Source organism: Piliocolobus tephrosceles, chromosome 17, assembly GCF_002776525.5.
Source record: "Piliocolobus tephrosceles isolate RC106 chromosome 17, ASM277652v3, whole genome shotgun sequence".
Classification (NCBI taxonomy): Eukaryota; Metazoa; Chordata; class Mammalia; order Primates; family Cercopithecidae; genus Piliocolobus; species Piliocolobus tephrosceles.
The window spans coordinates 17037102-17059875 of NC_045450.1; the positions used below are offsets into that span (position 1 = coordinate 17037102).

The window sequence follows — 22774 nt, forward strand, 5'->3', positions numbered from 1 at the left end:
AGAGAGGAGAAAGGAGGACAGAGATGAAAATGTCAAGCGACAGGAAGGCTCATAGGCGAGCTTGCACACAGCAGCCTCTGGGTCAAGAGGGCAGGGAGTACAGGTAGAGCAGGGTTTCTGGACACAGCAAGAACAGAGCGCAGGATATGGGGGCTCCTGCCTCTGTTTCACTCCACGCCGTGAAGCAAAGCCTTCCATGCCACCCTACCTGGGAATTTCGAAATAGGTCCTGCCTGCCACCTACTCCTCAACCATGGTTAACAAGCCTGTTGAAAGGGCTTGTTACTCTCTTCCATTGCAGTCCTTAAGGTGGTACCCAAGACCCTGTGTGATGCCTCTGCTGTCTGCCCATCCTCATCTTCTGCACTTCCTCTTGGCTTCAGTTCTAGCCACACTGGCCTTCCTGTAGGTCTTCTCCTTACCGTAGTATCATTCATGACAGGCCCTTTGCATATGCTGTTCCCTCTACTTGGGGACACTTTTCCCTCTTCTCTTACCTAGTTAACTCATCACTCAACCTGTCAGTTGTAGCCTACAGGGCATATCCCTGACCTCCTTGAGTTGTATATTAGTCTGCCTGGGCTATCATTTTTTTAAAAATACCATAGACTGGGTGACTTAAAAAACAGAGATATTTGTCTCCATTTTGGAAGCTACGAATCTGAGATCAGGGTGCCAGCATGATTGGGTTCTAGTGAGGGCCCTCTTCGTGGATTGCAGATGGCGGACTTCTCACTGGGACCTCATGTGGCAGAGAGGTAGCAAGGTCTCTGGTGTCTCTTCTCCTAAGAGTAAAAATCTCCTAAATCCAAGGCTCCACCCTTAGGACTTCATTTAACTTTTTTTTTTTTTTTTTTTTGGAGGGACAGTCTTATTTTGTCACCCAGGCTGGAGTGCAATGGCGCAACCTCTGCCTCCGGGATTCAAGTGATTCTTCTGCCTCAGCCTCGAGTAGCTGGGATTACAGGCACCTACCACCACGCCCGACTAGTTTTTGTATTTTTAGTAGAGATGAGGTTTTACCATGTTGGCCAGGCTAGTCTTCACCTCCTGACTTCAAGTGGCGCACCCGCCTCCGCCTCCCAAAGTGCTGGGATTACAGGTGTGAGCTGCCGTGCTCAGCCCAACTTCATTTAACTTTAATCACCTCCTTAAAGGCCACATCTCCAATGCAGTCACAGGACGGGCTAGGGCTTCAACAAAACAATGGTCAGGGGACACAATTCAGTCCTAGCAAATAGTATCTTTGGAAAAGGAAAGGATACCCCAGCACCAAAAAACAGAAGCAGAGGTTTCGTGAGATTAAATGACATTTTGGCTTCACAGAAAGGGTGATTGGAGGAGCTTAGAAGGAAATGAGGTTGGAAAGAGGAGAAGAGAAAATGGAGTTACTTGCAAGTCATTATTTAAGGCAATCATAATGATGGCCACCATTTCATTTTCTGCATACCACGTATTGGTCCTGGAGATATTTATGTGTTTATTATCTGTCTTCTTTCTCAGGAGAGGCTGCTTCTCATAAGCAAAAGCTCTTGTGGCATGTGCATGACTATTATTCACTCCCAGAATGGTGCCCGCCTGGCATATCATAGGCATTCGTTCCAGTTACTTCTGCTGGGTAGCAAATCCCCCCAAACTTGGTGGCATAAAACACCATCACTTTTGATGCTCTTGGATTCTATGGATCAGGAGTTTGGAAAGAACGCATAGGAGACGGGAAAGACATAATGCCCCAGATTCAGGGTCTACTAGGCACTTCTCTGAGCACAGTTCCATCCATCAATTCCTCCCTATGAAGGAGAGTCAATATGTATCCCTATTTTACTGATGATGAACTAAAATCTTTGAGAGGTTATGTAGTTTGCCCGACCTCCCAGAGTTAATGGGGGAAGAGCCATGGTTTGAACACAGATCTGTTGGATTTCAAAACGGAACTTCTTTCCACTCTGCTACGTTGCCTTTCCAGAGTGGCTACCTTTGTTTGCCAAAAAGAGGGAGGCCATCTTGGCAGGGAGCCTTCTGCCTCCCAGGGAGATGAGTGGTTCTCAAGCACTAGTCATGCTGGTCCCCTAGGGGGCACTGGGAAATGCAAGTGAGGAGAGGCTGTTAGGGGGACTAGGGATTTCAGTGCCTGTAATCATGGGATAACACCACTCAAAGAATTGTCTGTTCCCAAATGCCGGTAGTCCCTGTTGAGAAATACTGCTTGAGAAGGGAGGAAGATCTGTGAAATATTGGATCTGTGCTGAAACCCTCTGAAAGATTGCTCAAATGGCTAGATGCGGCGGCTCATGCCTGTAATCCCAGCACTTTGGGAGGTTGAGGTGGGCAGATCACAAGGTCAGGAGTTCAACACCAGCCTGGCCAACATAGTGAAACCCCCTCTCTACTAAAAATAAAAACAATTAGCCGGGCATGATGGTGGGTGCCTGTAATCCCAGGTACTCGGGAGGCTGGGGCAGGAGAACCGCTTGAGCCCAGGAGGCAGAGGTTGCAGTGAGCAGAGATTGTACTACTGCACTCCAGCCTGGGTGACAGTGCGAGACTCAGTCTCAAAAAAAGAAAGAAAGAAAGAAAGGTTGCTGAAATACAGTAGAAGCTGTTCCCTTGCATGGTTTAGCTCAGGGGTTAAAAGTCCCCATTTTACTGTCTGATAGATGGAGGGTTCAATCCCAGTTCTGCAGCGTATCAGCTGGCCAGGTCAGGTAACCACATGGAGTCTTAATTTCCTTATCTGTAAAATGGCAATAGTCAGAATGCCTCCCGCAAAGGTCTGCTGTGAGGAGTAAATGAGGTAAGCTCTTGTGTTAGTTCATTCTCCCATTGCTATAAAGAAATACCTCAGTGAGTAATTCATAAAGAAAGGAGGTTTAATTGGCTCTCAGTTCTGTGAGTTGTACAGGGAACACCAAGGCTTCTGCTTCTGGGGAGGCCCCAGGAAACTTACAGTCGTGATGGAAGGTAAAGGGGGATGTAGGTACGTCTTACAGGTGCTGGAGCAAGAGCAAGACAGGGGAGATGCCACACACTTTTAAACAAGCAGATCTCTAGACAACAGCATCAAAGGGTATGGTGCTAAACCATTCATGAAGGATCCACCCCCATGATCCAGTCACCGCCCACCAAGCCCCACCTTCGACACTGTGGATTACAATTCAACATGAGATTTGTTTGGGGACACAGATCCAAACCGTATCAAGTCTGTTAGAAAACGCTCAGTCCGGGGCTTGGCACACAGTGGCCACGTTGCTATTATCATAATAGCACTTTCATCCTTGATGCACAGAAAAGGTAACATCAGCAGGATGGATAAGAGCTTGCAGGCCACAGCGCAGCATTTTCACAGATGATATGTAACAGGCCAAGTGACTGGGACCCAGCGAATTGCGGTGAAATGTACCATACGCCATCAATATCTATCCCACCAGTTTCCATTTATTGAGCAGTACATCATTAGAATATCCCAGGGCTCTGAACAATAAAATCAATAAGACGGTTCAGCCATGGGCTGTGGTTTAATAACTCCAGACTTGAATGGGGTGGGGGGAAATCAGTGAGCAGGAAAATGTCCTGAGTGCTTGGTCGGGGGTGGAGGGACACATTTTCTCAGAGTGGGAGAAAAATAATGAATGAGGTAGCCTTCAGTCTCTGGTGGAGCGAGTGGCCGTGAGCATTTAAGGCAACAGCCAAAGATGTGTTTGGGTAAAATTCTTTCCACCTCAAGAGATACGTTTTTTAAAAGGTGGTTGAAAAGAAAAGGTATCCAAAATGTGGTTCTCAACCCTGACTACATGTCAGAATCACGGGGAGTTTCAAAAGAGTCCCAATACTTGTACCCACCAAACTAATTAAATGAGAATTTATTGGGGTGGGGCCCAGGCGTGAAGATGTTTTTCTAAAACAAAGATGTTTGGATGATTTTAATGTGCAGCCAGGGTTAACAGCCACTGGCCTAGGCAAATATGAGCCTGTATCAGAATCACCTGAAGAGCTTATTGCAACACAAAGTCCTTGTCTCCCACACCCAGAGTTCCTGAATCAGAAGGTTTGGGGTTGGGGCTGAAGCTTACATTTCTAACAAATTCCTGGGTGTTGCTGAGGCTGCTCACCAGAGACCACATCTGGAGAGCTTGTCCTAGAGCAGTGGTTCTCAGCTGGGAGCAGTTTTGCCTCTCCATGCCCTACCCCCCCGCCAGGGAGACACACATCAATGAATGGAGACATTTTAGGTTTTGTCACAACTGGGTGAGTGCTACTGGCATCTAGTGGGTAGACCCAGGGATGCTGCTAGACATCCTGCAGTGCACAGGACAGCCCCCTCCACAACAAGGAATTATCTGGCCCTGAATATCAGTAGTGCCAAGGTTGAGAAATCTTGCTCTAGGGGAGACGATGGTTTTGAAGCCATTCCAAGAACATGATGCTTTGGTTCCCATCCAGCTTAGAATGGGAGCCTGAGTGAAGATGAGGATGCCAGATTCTTGCTAGCCAAAGCCTGGTCATAGAGCATGGTGTTTGACGTCAGAACAATGTGTATCCTAAGTTCTTGTCCACCTCCTGGCTCTGTGACCTTGGGCAAGTTCCTCACCCTCTCTGAGCCTGGGATGATTATCTATAAATGGGGATAATTTTCATTTGCAGCATTGTTACAAGAGGTAAAAGCCTCATGAATGAAGGAACCACATGAATGTTAAGTACTCAGCAAATTAGAGTAAGAATCAAAAGGACAGTGTTTCTCCACAGACCCCTGTCTCTCTAGCAGGAAGGTGCTGTCCCAAAAGCCCACCCCAGGAGACTCCTGACAAACCCTTCTGGGCTCCTAAAGCAAGTGGGAGCCCTAATCAAGGCAAATCAAATATGTCTGGACCTTTGGGTCCTTGCAGGATGGATGGGACTGCCCGAGCATCCCCTTGCCCTTGGCCTTTCCCTCCTCTCATTTGTTTAACAAACTCAGCACATCCTAGTTTGGAAGCAAAGCTCATGGAGTCTAATTAACATTCCCCAAGCTTCCTTCACATCCCTCCAGCCTTCACAATTCTGCCATATTCACATTCCACCTGCCCTATTATTCTTGTAATATTTTTACTGCAATAGACTCGCCTTTATGTAAGCACATTTTATTTTAAAAGTAATTTTGCATCACAGCCATAAGTGGAAATCTTGCTGTTACTTGCCATGAGGAGACAGCAACAATGCAAAGAAATCAGTGAAACAAAAACAATGGCATTCACTGCCAGCCGGGCACTCCTGTTACCTGCCAGAGATGCCAGTCCTGGGGACAAGACTCTGCTTTTTGGAAAAGGAAGTTCCGTAGGGGAGTGCTGCTGAAGATTCTTTGCGTTGACCTGAGACTTTGCTGGTAGGGTACTCAGGAGAGGTGGGTAGGAATTGAAAAGGGATTCACAGTCCCCCTCTGACTCAGTGCCTTTCGATGTCCTGAGTGAGCAGCATGTGAATCTTCTGTTGGGTAACTCTGACATCTCATTTAAGAACACACTGGGCAAGATGGCTCATACCTGTAATCCCAGCACTTTGGGAGGCTGAAGAGGGGAGGATCACTTGAGCCCAGCAGCTCAAGATCAACCTGGGCAACACAGGGAGACCTTATCTCTACAAATAATTTTTTTTTAAGACGGAGTCTCATTCTGTCATCCAGGCTGGAGTGCAGTGGTGTGATCTTGGCTCACCGCAACCTCTGCCTCCCGGGTTCAAGCAATTCTGCTGCCTCAGCCTCCTAAGTAGCTGGGATTACAGGCGTGTGCCACCATGCCGAGCTAATTTTTGCATTTTTAGTAGAGACGGGGTTTCACCATGTTGGGCAGGCTGGTCTCAAACTCTTGACCTTGTGATCACCCACGTCGGCCTCCCAAAGTGCTGGGATTACAGGCGTGAGCCACCGTGGCCGTCCTACAAATAATTTTTTTTTTAAAGTTAGGTGGGCATGGGATGCATGCCTCTGGTCCCAGCTACTCTGGAGGCTGAAGAGGGAGGACCACTTGAGCTCATGAGTTTGAGACCAGCCTGGGCAGCATAGGGAGACCCTGTCTCTACAAATGTATATATATATATATTTTTTTTTTTTTAATTAGCCAGGTGTGGTGGTGCATGCCTCTAGTCCCTACTCAGCGGGCTGAGGTAGGAGGATCTCTTGAGCCTGGAGTTTGAGACTGGGAGTTTGAGACTGCAGTGAGCCATGACCACACCACTGACCTCCAGCCTGGGCAACAGAGCAAGATCCTGTCTTATGAACTGGGGGAAAGAAAGAAAAAACAATTGCCATAGTCCTCAGGATCAGGTCCCTGTTCACCACTCTCCAGCCATGTGATTACTTACAAGTTCAAGTGCGATGGGCGAGGTCCCTGGAGTCACATCACATGATCTCCTCCACGATCAGTCTATACGGCCTTATTTTGCCTCATTTATAGCTGTGCTTACAGCATCACTTAGAGGTGAGTTCTCTTTGACAGATGAGGAAACTGAGGCATGAGAGGCAAAGTGACCTAATAAATGGTGGGGCCGGGATGCAGACCCAGGCTAAGCCCCTCTGTGGAAGAGCTGAGTTAGGAAGTACAGGATGGGCTCCTAAAAACAAAACATTACAAATAGTGTGACCTTATGATCCACCAATTCCATTTCTGGGTATGTACTCCAAAGAACTGAAAGAGTGACTCAAACAGCTACTTGTACACCCATTTTCATAGCAGCTTTATTCATAACAGCCAAAAGGCAAAAGCCACTCAAGGGTTCATTGACAGATGAGTGGATCAGTTCTGCTATATGCATTCAATGGAGTATTACTCGCCCTGAAAAAGGAATGAAATTCTGACATAGGCCACAGCATGGACAAACCTGGAGGACACTGCAGCAGGTAAAAGGAGCCAGACAGAAAAGGACGAATAATGTACGATGTCACTTACATGAGGTTCCTAGAGGATTCAAATTCAAAGAAGTAGAAAGTGGAACGGGGCTTTCCGGGAGCTGAAGGAGGGGAGAGTGGGAAGTTATTGTTGAATGGAAAGGAAGTTTCAGTTTTGCAAGATGAAGAGTTCTGGAGATGGATGGTGATAATAGTTGCACAATAGTGTAAGTACGTTTATTATACTAAACTGTAGACTTTAAAATGCTTAAAATAGGCCAGGTGTGGTGGCTCATGCCTGTAATCCCAACACTTTGGGAGGCCAAGGCGGGCTGATCACCTGAGGTCAGGAGTTTGAGACTAACCTGGCCAACATGGCAAAACCCCATCTCTACTAAAAATACAAAAAAAATTAGCCGGGCGTGGTGGTGGGCACCTGTAGTCTCAGCTCCTCAGAGGCTGAGGCAGGAGAATCGCTTGAACCTGGGAGGCAGGGGTTGCAGTGAGCCGAGATCGTGCCACGGCACTCCAGCTTGGGCGACAGAGTGAGACTCCATCTCAGACAAACAAAAGGCTAAAATGGTAATTACATGTTATGCATACAAAGCATCCCTAATTCAAAAATCCAAAATCTGAAGTACTCCAAAATCCAAAACATTTTGGACACATAACGCTACAAGCGGAAAATTCTATACATAGATACTTAATGCAAACTTTGATTAATGCACACAATTATTTAAAATATTGTATAAAATTACCTTTAGGCTATGTGTATAACATGTATATGAAACAGAAATGAATTTTGTGTTTAGTCTTGGGTCCCTTCCCCAAAATATCTCATTACATATACACAAATACTTCAAAATCTGAAAAAGTTCAAAATTGGAAGCACTTCTGGTTCCAGGCATTTCACATAAGGGATATTCAGCATGTATTATCTTGGGCTACAGCTTTTTTTTTTTTTTTTTTTTTTTAAAAGGACAAGTGCAGGATATTCAGAGGGGCCGTGACAGGGAACTCAAAGAAGGGATGGGGGCCAGGCACAGTAGCTCACACCTATAACAACAGCACTTTAGGAGGCCTAGGAAGGGAGGATTGCTTGAGCCCAGGAGTTTGAGACCAGTCTGGACAGCATAGCAAGGCACTGTCTCTACAAAACATTTAAAAATTAGCCCACATGGTGGTGGTCACCTGTAGTCCCAGCTACTTGGGAGGCTGAGGTAGGAGGATCCCTTGAGCCCGGAAATTGGAAGTGACAGCGACCTATGATGATGCCACTGCACTCCAGCCTGGGTTATAAAGCAAGACTCCATCTCTGAAAAAAAAAAAAGAAAGAAAAAAAAGTAATTAAAAATGTTTTTTTTGTTTTTGAGACGGAGTCTAGCTCTGTTGCCCAGGCTGGAGTGCAGTGGCCAGATCTCAGCTCACTGCAAGCTCCGCCTCCCGGGTTCACGCCATTCTTCTGTAAAAATATGTTTTAAATGAAGGGCTGGGGAAGAGAGGGAGGGTTCCCCAAGGAAGGGTCATTTCTGCTGAGACCTGATGGGTACTGGCCTGGCCACCGTCACCTTTGAACCTATGTTCTTTCAGCTCCCCTCTGTGGACCCCATGACCCCCAGTTCACGTCCTCTCCGCCGCTCTCTTCTCATTAAGCTGGGCAGGAGAGGACCTGGTGGCCCTGCACGAGCAGCAGCTGCAGTGTGCAAAGCAGTTCTGGGCCGCTGACTGATTCCTCCCAGCGGGGCTTGGTGCTGCTGGGCAAGGGTCTGCAGACCACTGAAAAGCCTCGAGAAAAAGTGGGGACGCCTAGCCCCCAGCCAGTTTGCTGGATGAGAGGAGACAGCCATGGGCAACCTCTCAGGCCTGAGTCTTCAATTTTGCCCCCACCGGCCGCCACCACCAGGACCCTGTCTGTGGATGAAGCTGTCTGGCTAAATCTGTCAGTCAGAAATCATTCATTGAGGCCTCTCCCCCAAACTTAGCTCTGTGCCAAGTCCAGGGGCAAGGCTGGCATCCTACAAAAGATAATAGCATGATCTTGGCTCGTAGGGGACAAACTGACGGCTATCAAGAAAACCAGCCTGGGCCAGGCGCCGTGGCTCACGCCTGTAATTCCAGCACTGTGGGAGGCTGAGACAGTTAGATCACCTAAGGTCAGGAGTTCAAGACCAGCCCAGCCAACATGGCGAAACTCTGTATCAAAAATACAAAAACTTTAGCCAGGCGTGGTGGCAGGCGCCTGTAATCCCAGCTACTCAGGAGGCTGAGGCAGGAGAATTGCTTGAACCGGGGAGGCAGAGGTTGTAGTGAGCCAAGATTGTACTGTTGCACTCCAGCCTAGGTGACAAGAGTGAAACTCTGTCTAAAAATAAATAAATAAAAGAGAAAAGAAAAATCAATCTGATTCTCAAGGGAGTACAGTTCTCTAGGTGGCAATGCTAACTCCTGGATCGGGTTAGAATTCCAGACAATTCAGAAATTTCCAGAAATATCCAGAAATTTCTTCTCCCTCATTTGGTAAAATACAGATTTTGGAGTCTGGAAGACCCAAGTGGTGGTCTCCATTCTCACGCTAACTCCTAACGTGGCACCTGCCTCCTGAGACCTTGGGACAGTTAAGTAATGAGATCACATTTGGATAGTGCTTAGGCCATAATGAGTGTTTATTTTTGATTTATTTACTTTTAGAGACAGGGTCTCACTCTGTCACCCAGGCTGGAGTGCAGTGACACCTTCATAGCTCACTGCAGCCTCGAACTCCTGGGCTTAAGCAGTCCTCCTGCCTCAGCCTCCAGGGTAGCTGGGATTACAGACACAAGCCACCCTGCCCAGCATAATGAGTATTTCACATGCATCTGATAGCGTTACTAGTCTATGAGAGTCTACAGGACCAGGGAAAGAAATTGACTTGTCCAGGCCCCCATGACTGGTTCATAGCAGAAGCAGGAATTTGAACCTACCTCGTTGCTCTTTATCCAGTACTCTTGTCACCACACCCCACCACCTTTTCTAAGCCCATTGAGAGCAGGGGATTCTTTCTGGGCACCAGACAGCTCTCAAGTTTAATCACCAGAAAACCTCTTTTGAAATTTCCCACTAGGAAAAAGGCATTTCCCACCCAGATCTCACAAAGAACCTTGAGCGTGCAGGCTTTCTCCCCCAGTAAGACTAATCCCACTCTCCTGCAATGCACGCTGCTGCTGTGAAGCGTTTCTCCATCTGTGATCATGAATCACCCTGGAATCCAGCGGGTCAGAGATAGACTGCTCTTCCCACTTTTTAAGCGAAGAACTGACAATCAGAGAGGGCCGGTGTCTTTCTTAAGTCTACACGGTGCAAGGTTACATTCTAGACCTCATCTCTGAATCCCAGTCACACCTTCCCAGGCAGCATAGAAGCTGGGCTCCAGCTGGGAGCTTCCTAACCCAAGCCCCATTTGTATATAACCTTGTTTCCATGTCTCTAAGTTCCCAAGACCCAACTAACCCTCTTAGCTGGAAGCAAGTCAGAAAGTGCCCCTTGCAGCAGCCGGAAGTAGCCCTTTCAGAGTATAAATAGAATCGAGGGCTTTGTTGGTAGAATAACTATTCCAGTCAAGCAGCTCCTTCACATTTGTTATTAATTGTGGTCTGGGCAGACGCTACAGAGGGAAATTCAGGTTGTAGATGTTTATTTGCAAGCAGCAGGCTCTAGAGTACACATAGCCCTGGGAGCCAGTGCAGCCTTGAGGTAGAGCTCTGGAGCTGGGCCTGTTGGTTAAATCCTGGTCATCATGGATGAGCAGCCACAAAGAAATGATGGCTATGACAGTATAATTTATTGAGCATTTACTAGATGGCAGGCACTGTGCTCTCTCCTGGATGTGAATGTCCATGTGAGGTGTTCTGTGATTATACATACCCATTTTACAGATGAGAATACTAAGGTTTGGAGAGATTACATAGCAAGTCCAAGGTCATTCACATCTGCCTGACCACAGGTCATGTTCTAAACCCCTGCACCTTGCTTTCTGCTCCCAGATCATTATTGCAGGACATCACTAACGTGATCTTTGCCAACACCACAACATTGGAACAGCATTTTGACCCTTGCAAAGCACCTTCATCTCTGCTATGTCTTTAGAGCCCAAGGATTATATAGTCCTTGTTTGACCCACAATGCTGCTAAGAAGCAGGGAGTTTGAGTAACAGAACTAACACAGCACAGCTATCTACTGGGGGAGCTCTCCAGGACCCCCCATCCTCACCCTTCACACCTGCACTGCAAAAATATACTTGCTATTCTCTCCCAATAAACCTGGCTTGTTAACATTCATCTGAAGTCAGCTTCTCCTGCTGCCTCTAATCACTCTGATTTTTCCACTCATTTTCTGTTTTGTGCCATGGGAATCTGATTACATTGTTAAATTTTTTTTTTTTTTTTTTTTGAGCTGGACACTATTTGGGTTTTGGTCTTTCAAAGAGTTCCATGTTCATAAAGACCCACGTAGCTCTGACCACGTGTCATTGTTATCTGTCCTGCAGCTGAAAGCTGACACATTTCCTCTAGGGATGGATTTTCTTCTTTTTGAAATGAGGACAGTTTCATTGAGCATGGTGACCATGACAGGGCTCTGGGATCACAGACTCACTCCATTCCCAGCTCAGCTACTTTATAACTGGGACCTCTCCAAGCCTCGGCTTCCTCGTGCCTACAGTAGAAAGAGAATAACTCTGTTTTCATAGCAGTTTTGATAGAAGTGAATAAAATCATGCACAGAAATTGCTTAACACATAGTAGGCACTCAGTAAATGGTTGATCTTTCTCCTGACTCGCTCTCTTCCCCGTCTGCCCCCCATCCCCATCTCCATTTCTCCTTCTCTGCATGTCTCCTTTCTTTAGATATTTTTGTTCCTTCCCCCCCCCCCCCTCCCCCGAATAGCCGTACTCAGAAGAGCTCTGGATTTTTTGTTCCCCGTTCTCTTTGCAGCTCCCCAGACTAACTGTCTGACCCAAAGATGACTTTATATTTGAGCCAATGGAGCCCTCTTGCTGGAGTGATTTGTCTTTGATTTCACAGGACTCTTCCCTTTCTCCAAAAGAAAAGCATCCATGTCTGTGTCTGTCTGTCTGTAAATCAGTTCTGCCTTTTAGAACCCTAAAGAGAAGTTGCAGAAGTCCTCAGCATCAACATCCAAGCCCTTTTTAAAGACCAGCATAGAGTCCTTACACCTATCCTCTATATCCCAAATCTCCACTTCTGCAGAGAGCAAGTGGAAGTATCAGGGCTGGCTTTGGACTCCGCAACACTCAGCTTCCCCCCTCACCTCTGTCCTCACTCACTGTGTGACCTGGGAAACATACTGACCTCTCTGAGCCTCAGAGGATGATAATGCATTCTTCACAGGGTCAAATAACAGTGAATGCATAGGAGGCACTTAAGAAACACCAGCTCCTCTGGATCAGAGCAGCCACTGTTCTTCAGAACACATTCATTAATTTGCTCATTCAAAAACTATGGCAAAAGATGTTCATGGCTACAGGGAAAAGCAAGGGTTCATCTCAAAGGCCCCATACACTTTAAGTGGATGGATGGTGTTTGGGATGATAAGCTCTTGGAGGCTTTGCTGGTTGCATAGTTGGAGGGTTTGCTGTATGCTTGGATAGATGAATGGTTAGATATGGATGAGTGGACAGATGAGTAGCTGGATTATGATGGATGAATAAATGGATGGATGGATGGGTGGAGCAAAGGATGAATGGTTAGATTTGGATGGATGAATAAGTGCATAAATGAATGGGTGGATGGGTGGAGGGATGGATGGACAGATAAGTGGTTGGATTTGGATGGATGAATAAATGGATGAATGGATGAGTGGTTGGATTTGGATGGATGAAAAAATGGATGAATGAATAGGTGGATGGGTGGAGGGATGGATGAATGGGTGGATAGATGGACAGATAAGTGGTTGGATTTGGATGGATGAATAAATGGATGAATGGGTGGAATGGTGGATGGATGGATGAGTGGTTAGATTTGGATGGATGAATAAATGGATGAATGAATGCGTGGATGGGTGGAGGGATGGATGAATGGGTGGATAGATGGATGGACAGATAAGTGGTTGGATTTGGATGAATGGGTGGAATGGTGGGTGAATGGATGAGTGGTTGGATTTCGATCGATGAATAAATGGATGAATGAATGGGTGGATGGGTGGAGGGATGGATAAAGGAATGAATGGGTGGAGGGATAGATGGATGGATGAAAAGATACGGCCTTATTAATCACCTAGAATCAGCATCTCATCTAATACGGAAGTGCTGGCATACCTGTTAGTCCTTAAGTGCATGCCTACCTGCCTGCAATAACTAACTTATGAAGTATTTGGCTAGCAACAAGCAACTAAAAGCAATTGTTAGAAACTTTTCCTTCCAAACTCTAGGTATGATCATATGGTGTATATTAGTGGTTCAGGGCATGATCTTTGGAATCAGACTTGTGTTTGAATCTCAGCTTAACTAATTAAAGCAGTGTGACCTTGAGCCAATCCCTTGGCCTCTTCTAAGCTGTGGTTTCCTCATTTGGAAAGCAGGGATAATAGCATTACTTTGTAAGATCATTACAAGGATTAAATTATCTAATGAATGTCAAGGGCTGGTCAATGCTCAATAAAAGGTATTGTTATTTTACTGATCCCAAATGTGCTTTCCTGTAACTTTTGTTTCACCCAGAACCAGATATGTGTCAGATACTGTTCAAGTGTTGCAGATTCTGTGGTAAACAAGGCCAAAATACCCCCTCATCTCTTGGAGCTAATGTTCTAGTGGTGTGTTCAGATAATAAGCAAGTAAACAGATAAACAATTGCAGACAGTGTTACATGCTATGCAGAAAGTTGAAATCAGGTGAGGTGAAAGAATAAAAGAGGTGGTGGTGAGTCCCTTTTTTGGACTGTGAACTAATGACAAGAAGATGCAGTCATGCAGAGATCTGGGGAGAGGGTGTTCCAGGTCACAGGAAGCCAGGGAGAAGGTCCTAAGGCAGAAATGAGCTTGTTCGAGAAGAGAAAGAAGGCCAGGGGACAAGATGGAATGTGAGACCCACCAATCAAGGGCAGAGAGATCTGAGTAGTTAGATCACACCAGCCGTAGAGGCTGTGTAGTGTGATTTGGACATTATCTACGTCAATCTCGTCCTGTCTCCTGGAACTACGTAGAAAGAGCCTCATTCGTTCAGCAACCATTCAGCCTTCTGATGACAGCTTAGACTCCCGATATCCTAATCCCCCAGCCCCGCGTCTCCATCTCAGTTCTCTGGGTTTAGATGCTGGGACACTTGCAGCTACTACCCTGACAATGTCCTGGGTCCCATAAACCCAGAACTCGTAAGAAACTGGTTTGGACCCAAGCGAAATCAGGCTGAGGAAAGCTAGGAGATTTCTAGTTGAGATTGTAATAAACTCAACTGGGAAGCTCTTTTTATCTGAAGCAAGGGAAAGAAAGAGAGGAGTCTTTAGGACTGATTTTTGGAATAAAAGATGTCTGGGACTATTTATCCAAGTGGGTGTGGTATAGGATTGGATTTAAAAGAACATGATAGATGACAGTGGGTGATCTGTAGGCTTACTATTGCAGGAGCTTAAGGCAGGCCACAGGCACCTGGACCTTCATCCCCACTTGGCAACATACACCACGTTAGTTTTCTTCTCAGGCAACCTGTCTCCATGTGGGAACAGAAAGGCTCATAGAATCTTCTAGTCTCCTGTGTAACAGAGAAGGAACCTTTCACCGGGCACAGTGGCTCACATCTGTAATCCCAGCACTTTGGGAGGCCAAGGTGGGCAGATCACCTGAGGTCAGGAGTTCGAGACCAGCCTGGCCAACATGATGAAGCCCATCTCTCGTAAAAATACAAAAAATAGCTAGGCATGGTGTTGCGTGCCTGTAATCCCAGCTACTCAGGAGGCTCAGGCAGGAAAATCGCTTGAACCTGAGAGGTGGAGGTTGCAATGAGCCAAGATCGCACCACTGCACTGCAGCCTGGGTAACAGAGCAAGACTCTGTCTCAAAAAAAAAAAAAGAGAGAGACAACGTCTCTTATGTGGTAGTTCTAACAAATGTCTAGCATTCTGTCTTATTGGTTAATTAACTTGGTTGAGACATATGTTCATCTCTAAATAATACTGTGGCTATGGAGAGTCAGCATTCCCATTGGCCAGGCCTAAGCGATAGGTCCACCCTGGAAATAGACAATGGAGTTATGTCTTCCCCACCCATATGGACTGAGAATAGAGAAGATGATGATGCCGCAAAAGGTATTGGATGATGAAGCTTCAGTTATGCAAGATGAGTAAATTTAAAGATCCTGCTGTACAACATTGTACTAATAGGCAGCAGTACGGTAGTGTACATTTAAACATTCTTGTTAACAGGGTAGATTTCATGCTATCTGTTCTTACCACCATTAAAACAAACAATACAAACAATATATTGGATGCTGTTAGAAGAAGGGAGAATGAATTCTGGACAGGCAAAAATAATACATGTATCTTACATTCACTAACTCGAAATTAACTGCTTCTTCCTCTGTGATTCAGAGATACATCTCTTATAGCTCTCACCTCCTCCTGCCTTGTTGAGTAGCTTAATATGTGTCCATGTGTCGCTTCCAGCCTTTTTAAGCTCCTCAGGATGGAGCTTTAAAAAGCTATGTCATAACAACCCCAGGGTCCCCTAACCCCTTTTGTGCCTGCCAGTGTGAGAATCTAAGACGTGCTTAGTGGCATTGAATTATGTTTTAGGGCTCAATTTGATGACCATGTCCCTAAAATAGGCCCCAGAAGAAGCACCAGAGAAACTTCCTGCCCCTGCAAAGGATAACAGAGCCTCACTTTCTCCTCTCTGGTCTCTTGGATTTTCCCTAGGTAAAGCCAACAAGAACGTGCAGTGGGATGAGGACTCTGTAGAGTACATGCCGGCCAACCCAGTCAGAATCGCCTTTGTCCTGGTGGTCCACGGCCGCGCCTCTCGGCAGTTGCAGCGCATGTTCAAGGCCATCTACCACAAAGACCACTTCTACTACATCCACGTGGACAAGGTGAGAGGTCCCTGTGATCGCCCTTTGCTGGGCTTCCTTCAGGGTCTGTCATTCTCTCTCTGATACCCTCCTTCCGCATCGTTAGTCCAGGCTGCCTGCTTTCAGAAAAGGCTTTGAAGCTGACCAGCTGCCTCTCCACAGAGCATGTGGCCCTAGAGTGCTGTCTCTATGTGTGTGTTGGTTTCAGAGTTCCCAGCTGTGACTTACAGTTTTGTCCATAAATGCTGTTTTGGGGGTTGGTTGGTTGGTTGGTTTATTTATTTTGAGACAGAATCTCACTCTGTCGCCAGGCTGGAGTGCAGTGGCGTGATCTCCACTCACTGCAACCTCTGCCTCCCAGGTTCAAGCGATTCTCCTGCCTCAGCCTCCCAAGTAGCTGGGATTACAGGTGCACGCCACCATGCCCAGCTAATTTTTGTATTTTTAGTAGAGATAGGGCTTCACCATGTTGGCCAGGATGGTCTCGATCTCTTGACCTCGTGATCTGCCTGCCTTGGCCTCCTGAAGTGGTGGGATTACAGGTGTGAGCCACCATGCCCGGCCCACAAATGCTGTTTCTTACCTCTCCCTTCTGCCCATTGCCCTCTGCCTGCCTCTCACCTACTTTGTGGGAATAGCTTACCTGTATTAGCCCATTTTCATGCCGCTAATAAAGACATACCCAAGACTGAGTAATTTATAAAGAAAGATGTTCAGTGGACTCACAGTTCTAAGTGGCTGGGGAAGCCTCACAATCATGGCGAAAGGCATGTCTTATATGGTGGCAAGAGAGAAAAATGAGAGCCAAGCAAAAGGTGTTTCCCCTTATCAAACCATCAGATCTCGTGAGACTTACTCACTACCACGAGAACAGTATGGGGGAAACCACCCCCGTGATTCAGTTATCTTCCACCCAATCCCTCCCATAACATGTGGGAATTATGGGAGCTACAATTCAAGATTAGACTTGGGTGGGGACACAGCCAAAGCATATCGCTGTCCCAGGAGTGGGTACACTTTTTCTATAGAAGGCAAGATAGTACATATTTTAGGTATTGCAGTGCACCTACTGTCTGTCACAGCTACTCAGCACTGCCCTTGTGCTAAAGCAGCCAAGGAGAACATGTCAACAAATGAGCATGGCTATGTACCAATAAAACTTTATTAACAAAAACCTGCATCAGCCCTGCTGATCCTGAGCTACCTTGTCCCTGAGGTTTCTATTGGTGACACAATTATGCCTTTAGTCGAGAAGGCAAAGGGGGATGGCTTGTCCAAAAGGTTGGCTTCTGGCAGACCTGTGAGAGGATAATGGAGGAGCAATGAGTAGAGGGGGGACAGGAAACAGAAATTTGGCCTCTGAAATATACATGGGTTTAGATAGAGCCATATTTCTCAGCTTATCTTCCTCAGACCCCGTGCAGCTGTCATGTATAAGAATGCGAAGTTGGCTGGGTGCAGTGGCTCACGCCTGTAATCCCAGCACTTTGGGAGACCGAGGTGGGTGGATCACCCAAGGTCAGGAGTTCCAGACCAGACTTTCCAACATGGTGAAGCCCCATCTCTACTAAAAATACAAAACTTAGCTGGGTGTGATGGCACATACTTGTAATCTCAGCTACTCGGGAAGCTGAGGCAGAAGAATTGCTTGAACTTAGGAGGTGTAGGTTGCAGTGAGCTGAGATGGCACCACTTCGCTCCAGCCCGGGTGACGGAGTGAGACTCTGTCTAAATAAATAAATAAATAAATAAATAAATAAGACTCTGTCTCAAAAAATAAATAAATAAATAAATAAATAAATAAATAAATAAATAAATAAAATAAAATAAAATTTAAAAAATGTGAAGTCCTGGGCACCAGCAGCCCAAGCCTAGTGAACCATTAGCTCAGAAGTGGGGCCAGGGAATCTGCATTTCAAATGGCTAATTTGAAATGTAAAAAATAATACAAGTTTGAATTGCCATACAGAAAGATACCCCAGTTCAGGATCATTTACTTGGCAAAGGCCACTCTCCTCAGAAGTACCCAACCAGGAGGGAAGAGACAGAGAGGGGACGGGGTGAGGGGCATGCCTGGGTGTTTTCTAGGCCACTGAATGTCATCACCCTTTCTCTTCTGGGAAAAGCGCTCTAATTACCTGCATCGGCAAGTGCTCCAGGTCTCCAGGCAGTACAGCAACGTCCGCGTCACCCCCTGGAGAATGGCCACCATCTGGGGGGGAGCCAGCCTCCTGTCCACCTACCTGCAAAGCATGCGGGACCTCCTGGAGATGACCGACTGGCCCTGGGACTTCTTCATCAACCTCAGTGCGGCCGACTACCCCATCAGGTAAGGCGGCCAAGGGCCCCAAACCATCCTTGTCTGACGTCCTGCTCTGACTGGTCTTGGCTGGGAACCCGTGAGGCAGAAGGAGACTGACGCATAGTCTCCACAGGATCTCTCAGGATAGGATTCTGATTGGACCTGAGAATCATTGATTCATTCACTCATTCATTCACGCATTCAACAGATACAGACTGTGCACATGGTTTTCCCAGCTCAGCTCTGTTCGCTGATATACCAGTGCACTAAACAGACTGAAACTCCAGCCCGCATGGAGCTTTGTATTAGGGTTCTCTAGAGGGACAGAACTAACAGGATAGATGTATATATAAAGGGGAGTTTATTAAGGAGTATTGACTCATATGATCACGAGGTGAGGTGTCACAATAGGCCATCTGCAAGCTGAAGAGCGAGGAAGTCAGTCCGAGTCTCAAAAGCTCAAAAGTAGGGAAGCCGACAGTGCAGCCTTCAGTCTGTAGTCGAAGGCCCAGGGATCTCCAAGGAGAACTTGGAGTCCGATGTTCAAAGGCAGGAAGCCTCCAGCACGGGAGAAAGATGTAGGCCAGGAGACTCAGCCAGTCTATTCCTTCCACGTTCTGCCTGCTTTTATTCTGGCCATGCTGGCAGCTGATTAGATGGTGCCCACCCAGATTGAGGGTGGGTCTGCCTCTCCCAGTCCACTGACTCAAATGTTCATCTCCTTTGGCAACACCCTCACAGACGTGGCCAGAAACTTTGCATCCTTCAGTCCGTCAAGTTGACACTCAATAGTAACCATCACAAGCTTCCACTCAAGTAGGGAGACACACAACAAAATGAGTTAAATGATGTCTTAGAAAAATAAAGCAAAGGGCGAAAGTAGGGGAGAGTTGTCATTTTACCCGTGGTGGCCTGGAAGGTTTTCACGGATAAGAACAGAAGAAGATGAAAAAGAGAGTCACACCTACAGAGAAAGTGGTCCAGGCGGGAGGAAAGGCAGGGGCTGAGCCCAGAGATGGGACCGTGCCTGGCTTGTGCGAGAAACAGCAGGGCTCAGTGGAGCTGTAACAGAGTAAGTGAGGGGTAGCGTAACAAAAGATATAAAGTCAGAGAGTAATTTGAGGCCAGATGGTGGTGATCCTAGAATTTGGCTCTTAGTCCAAGCAAGATGGAAGCCACTGGAATGATACTGTGAACGATGTATGTATGTATGTGTGTGTATGTGTGTTTGTATATATATATGAGACAGAGTCTCACTCTATCACCAGGCTGGAGTGCAGTGGTGTGATCTCAGCTCACTGCAGCCTCTACCCACCAGGTTCAAGTGATTCTCCTACCTCAGCCTCCCAAGTAGCTGGGGCTGCAGGCACCCACCAACACACCTGGCTAATTTTTGTATTTTTAATAGAGATGGTGTTTCACCATGTTGGCCAGGCTGGTGTCAAACTCCTGGCCTCAGGTGATCTGCCTGTCTTGGCCTCCCAAAGTGCTAGGATTAGAGGCGTGAGCCATTGTGCCAGGCTGATATTTTCTCTCAGGAGGGCAGCTTTTTCCTTTGACTGTGTTTTCCATCTGGATTCGCTGACAAGTGTGAAAAGTGAAGTGTATGGGAGTGAAGAGGGGGATCTTTCTCCCTCTAATGGCACAAGGCCGTAGGGTACAGCATTCCCAGGAGATCTAGATGAAGGAGTCCTAAAAAATATAAAACTTTTATTAAGGCAACTTTCAAACACGCACAAGAGTACCAAGAATAGTGTAATGAACTCCCACATAGATGTCACCCAGGTTAATTCATAGCCGTTTTTCTTGTGTCTGGACTTTTTCATCCTCTTCCCCCAACAGTGGATTATTTTGAAAGAAATATAAGATATCATCTAATTGTATCTCTAAATATTTCAGTATATATCTAGAAAAGATAAGATCTCTTTTTTAAGACAGCATCGCAATGATGCTTATGCCTAAAATATTAGCAGGCGGGTTTTAATGGCATCAAATATCTAGGTCACATATTCTCAAGAGTTTGAATTTTGAATCAGAACCCAAAAAAGATACAAGTGTGGAAGGAAGGTCTCTCTTTAAAGCTACAAGCAGCTTCTTTCTTCTTCACAGCATGGTCGTTGAGGGTCTTCTTCAGTCTTGGGCTTGGGGGCATCCCCCCATCTGCTGGGAGACCCTAGACTGTAAAAGGTGCCGGGGAGGCACACTGTCTGGTCAGTTTGAACGGGGTACACCTGACACCCTTGAACCTGAGAAAAATGACGGGCACTAGAAAGATAACTGTTTTCCTTTGTCCATAGGACAGAGGGATAAATGGGAATGGTTATAGAACATTGCTGGTAGAGTTGTACTTACCACAATTTTGTTCATTTGTTCAACAAACATTTACTGAGCAACTACCGTGCTATGTGCTAAGTAGTACATTTTGTGTGAGCAACTACCGTGCTATGTGCTAAGTAGTACATTTTGTGAACAAAAGCAATGCAGCTTGCTGTACTTCTCCCCTGCTCATGGAATGTGTGTCCTAGCTGAGAAGATGGGGTTAGATGATCATGCCAAAGACACATCAAGCAAGGTGTGAACAAGCCATAAAGAAAGGAAGATGTGGGCTGGGTGCGGTGAGTCATGCCTGTAATCCCAGCACTTTGGGAGGCCAAGGCGGGTGGATCAGAAGGTCAGGAGTTCAAGACCAGCCTGGCCAAGATGGTGAAACCCCGTCTCTACTAAAAAATACAAAAATGAGCTGATCTCGGTGGTGCATGCCTGTAATTCTACCTACTCAGGAGGCTGGGGCAGGAGAATCACTTGAACCCAGGAGGCGGAGGTTGCAGTGAGTCAAGATTGTGCCACTGTACTCCAGCCTGGCAACACAGCAAGACTCCGTCTCAAAACACACACACACACACACACACACACACACACACACACACACACACACAAAAGGAAGATGTGGGAGTGAGGAAAAACTCGAGGGCCATAATCAGGAGATCAGAAAGGCCTCTGAATATTCAGCTTTGAACCGAGACCTAGAGGACAAGAAGGGATCCACTGGGAAGGAAATGAGAAAGAGATCCATCCTTCTAGACTGGGATTTGTGGCAGTGGCACTGGGGAGGAAATGAGAAAGAGATCCTTCTAGACTGGGATTTGTGGCAGTGGCACTGCTGATGTTTGGGGATGGGTAATTCTTTGCTGTGGGTGCCATCCTGTGCTTCGTAGGATGTGTAGCAGCATCTCTGGCCTCTGCCCACCAGATGCCAGGGGCACACCCTGCTCACTTGTGCCAACCACAGATGTCTCCAGACATTGACACGTGACCTCTGGGAGCTAAAATTGCCTCCCCTTGAGAACCACCATTTCTTATAGCGGGAACAGCCTGAGCACAATGTAGCACAGAAACAAACTTGTTGCGTTTGAGAAATTTAAACAATGGATAGAGTATAATAAAAGAATGAGGAGAAATGGGTTTAGACAAGTACATGGCAAGGAGGGGTTAGAACATTCCTTCTCCATCTTTCATGAAAGGAATGAGTTTGGAAATGTCCCAAAATGCTGAGCATAGCAGCAAGTGTGGCAAACACTTGCTTCAACCCTTACAACAAACCTGTTTTACAGGGGGACAAACCAAGGCCTCATGTCATGTGATGAATGCATGGCGGAGTGGGGATTAGAACCAGTTTCGTCTGGTTGCAAAGTTGGTTTTCTTTCTGGCTTGAAGTCGGCCTCTTAGGGAACTCAGCAGAACTGGACTGTCAGGATGACCCCAGGCCACCTTGAAAGTACAGAAGGAAACAGTCCCACCCCATGAGCTTGTGGCTGGGCAGAATAGTGGTTAGACTGCCTTGCAGCAGGGATGTCCAGGATGGTCCTAGGAGGACTCCCGTTGTCTGTTCCTGAGTGGTAGGGGCTATGCTCAGAGTTCCCACATTCCTCCTTCTCTGGATTCCCATTGGAGGCCTCGGAGGTCATGCCAGGCTAGGTTGGGGGCCTGCCTTAAGCCAGAGACCTCTTGAGGCCAGGTAGGCATGCGCGTTGCTGCCCCCTGGAGGCCACTGTTGGCTTGCTTTGCGTGGCCACTTCCCTTAAAGAATCCAGCTCCACTCAGCACCCAGGAGGGTGAGTGCCTGCACTCTTGTCAAACTGCTTAATGCGCGAATCCGAGTTCTGCCACTTAGCTAGCAGCGTAACCTCAGGCAAGTAAATCCAATTTCTGTGAAATTGGGGTATAATAATAGAACCTAGCAGCCTGTTGGACACTTGGAAGGTGCTCAATGAATGTCAGCCATTTATACGTAAGCTGTATCCAAGGTCTCATCTTGTATCTCTGAGAGGTCCAGAAATCATTTCTCAGGCCATGCGTGCAACCTATTTTGGGGTTCAGAGAAGAGAGTTGTCTTATTTGTGGCTTTTTTGCTTTAGTGCCCCAGGTCACTCTGTATCTCTTGGCCTTTCTCATCCTCTTCCTCTACTTCACTGATCTCATTTCCATGGTGCCTCCCACGAATTCCTTTGCCCACTCTTCTTTGCCAGCCTCATAGCCAGAGGCACTTTATGCATCAAGCA

At 46.7% G+C, this 22774-nt stretch overlaps 1 protein-coding gene across 1 annotated transcript in view; it reads left to right on the top strand.

Moving 5' to 3' along the window:
- Positions 1–22774, top strand: part of XYLT1 (xylosyltransferase 1) — a 373789-nt gene that overhangs the window by 259527 nt on the left and 91488 nt on the right. Inside the window, exons 4-5 of the mRNA XM_023189714.3 lie at positions 15762–15934; positions 18040–18242. Coding sequence (XP_023045482.1) covers positions 15762–15934; positions 18040–18242 — 376 coding nt within the window. The remainder of the gene's footprint in view (positions 1–15761; positions 15935–18039; positions 18243–22774) is intronic.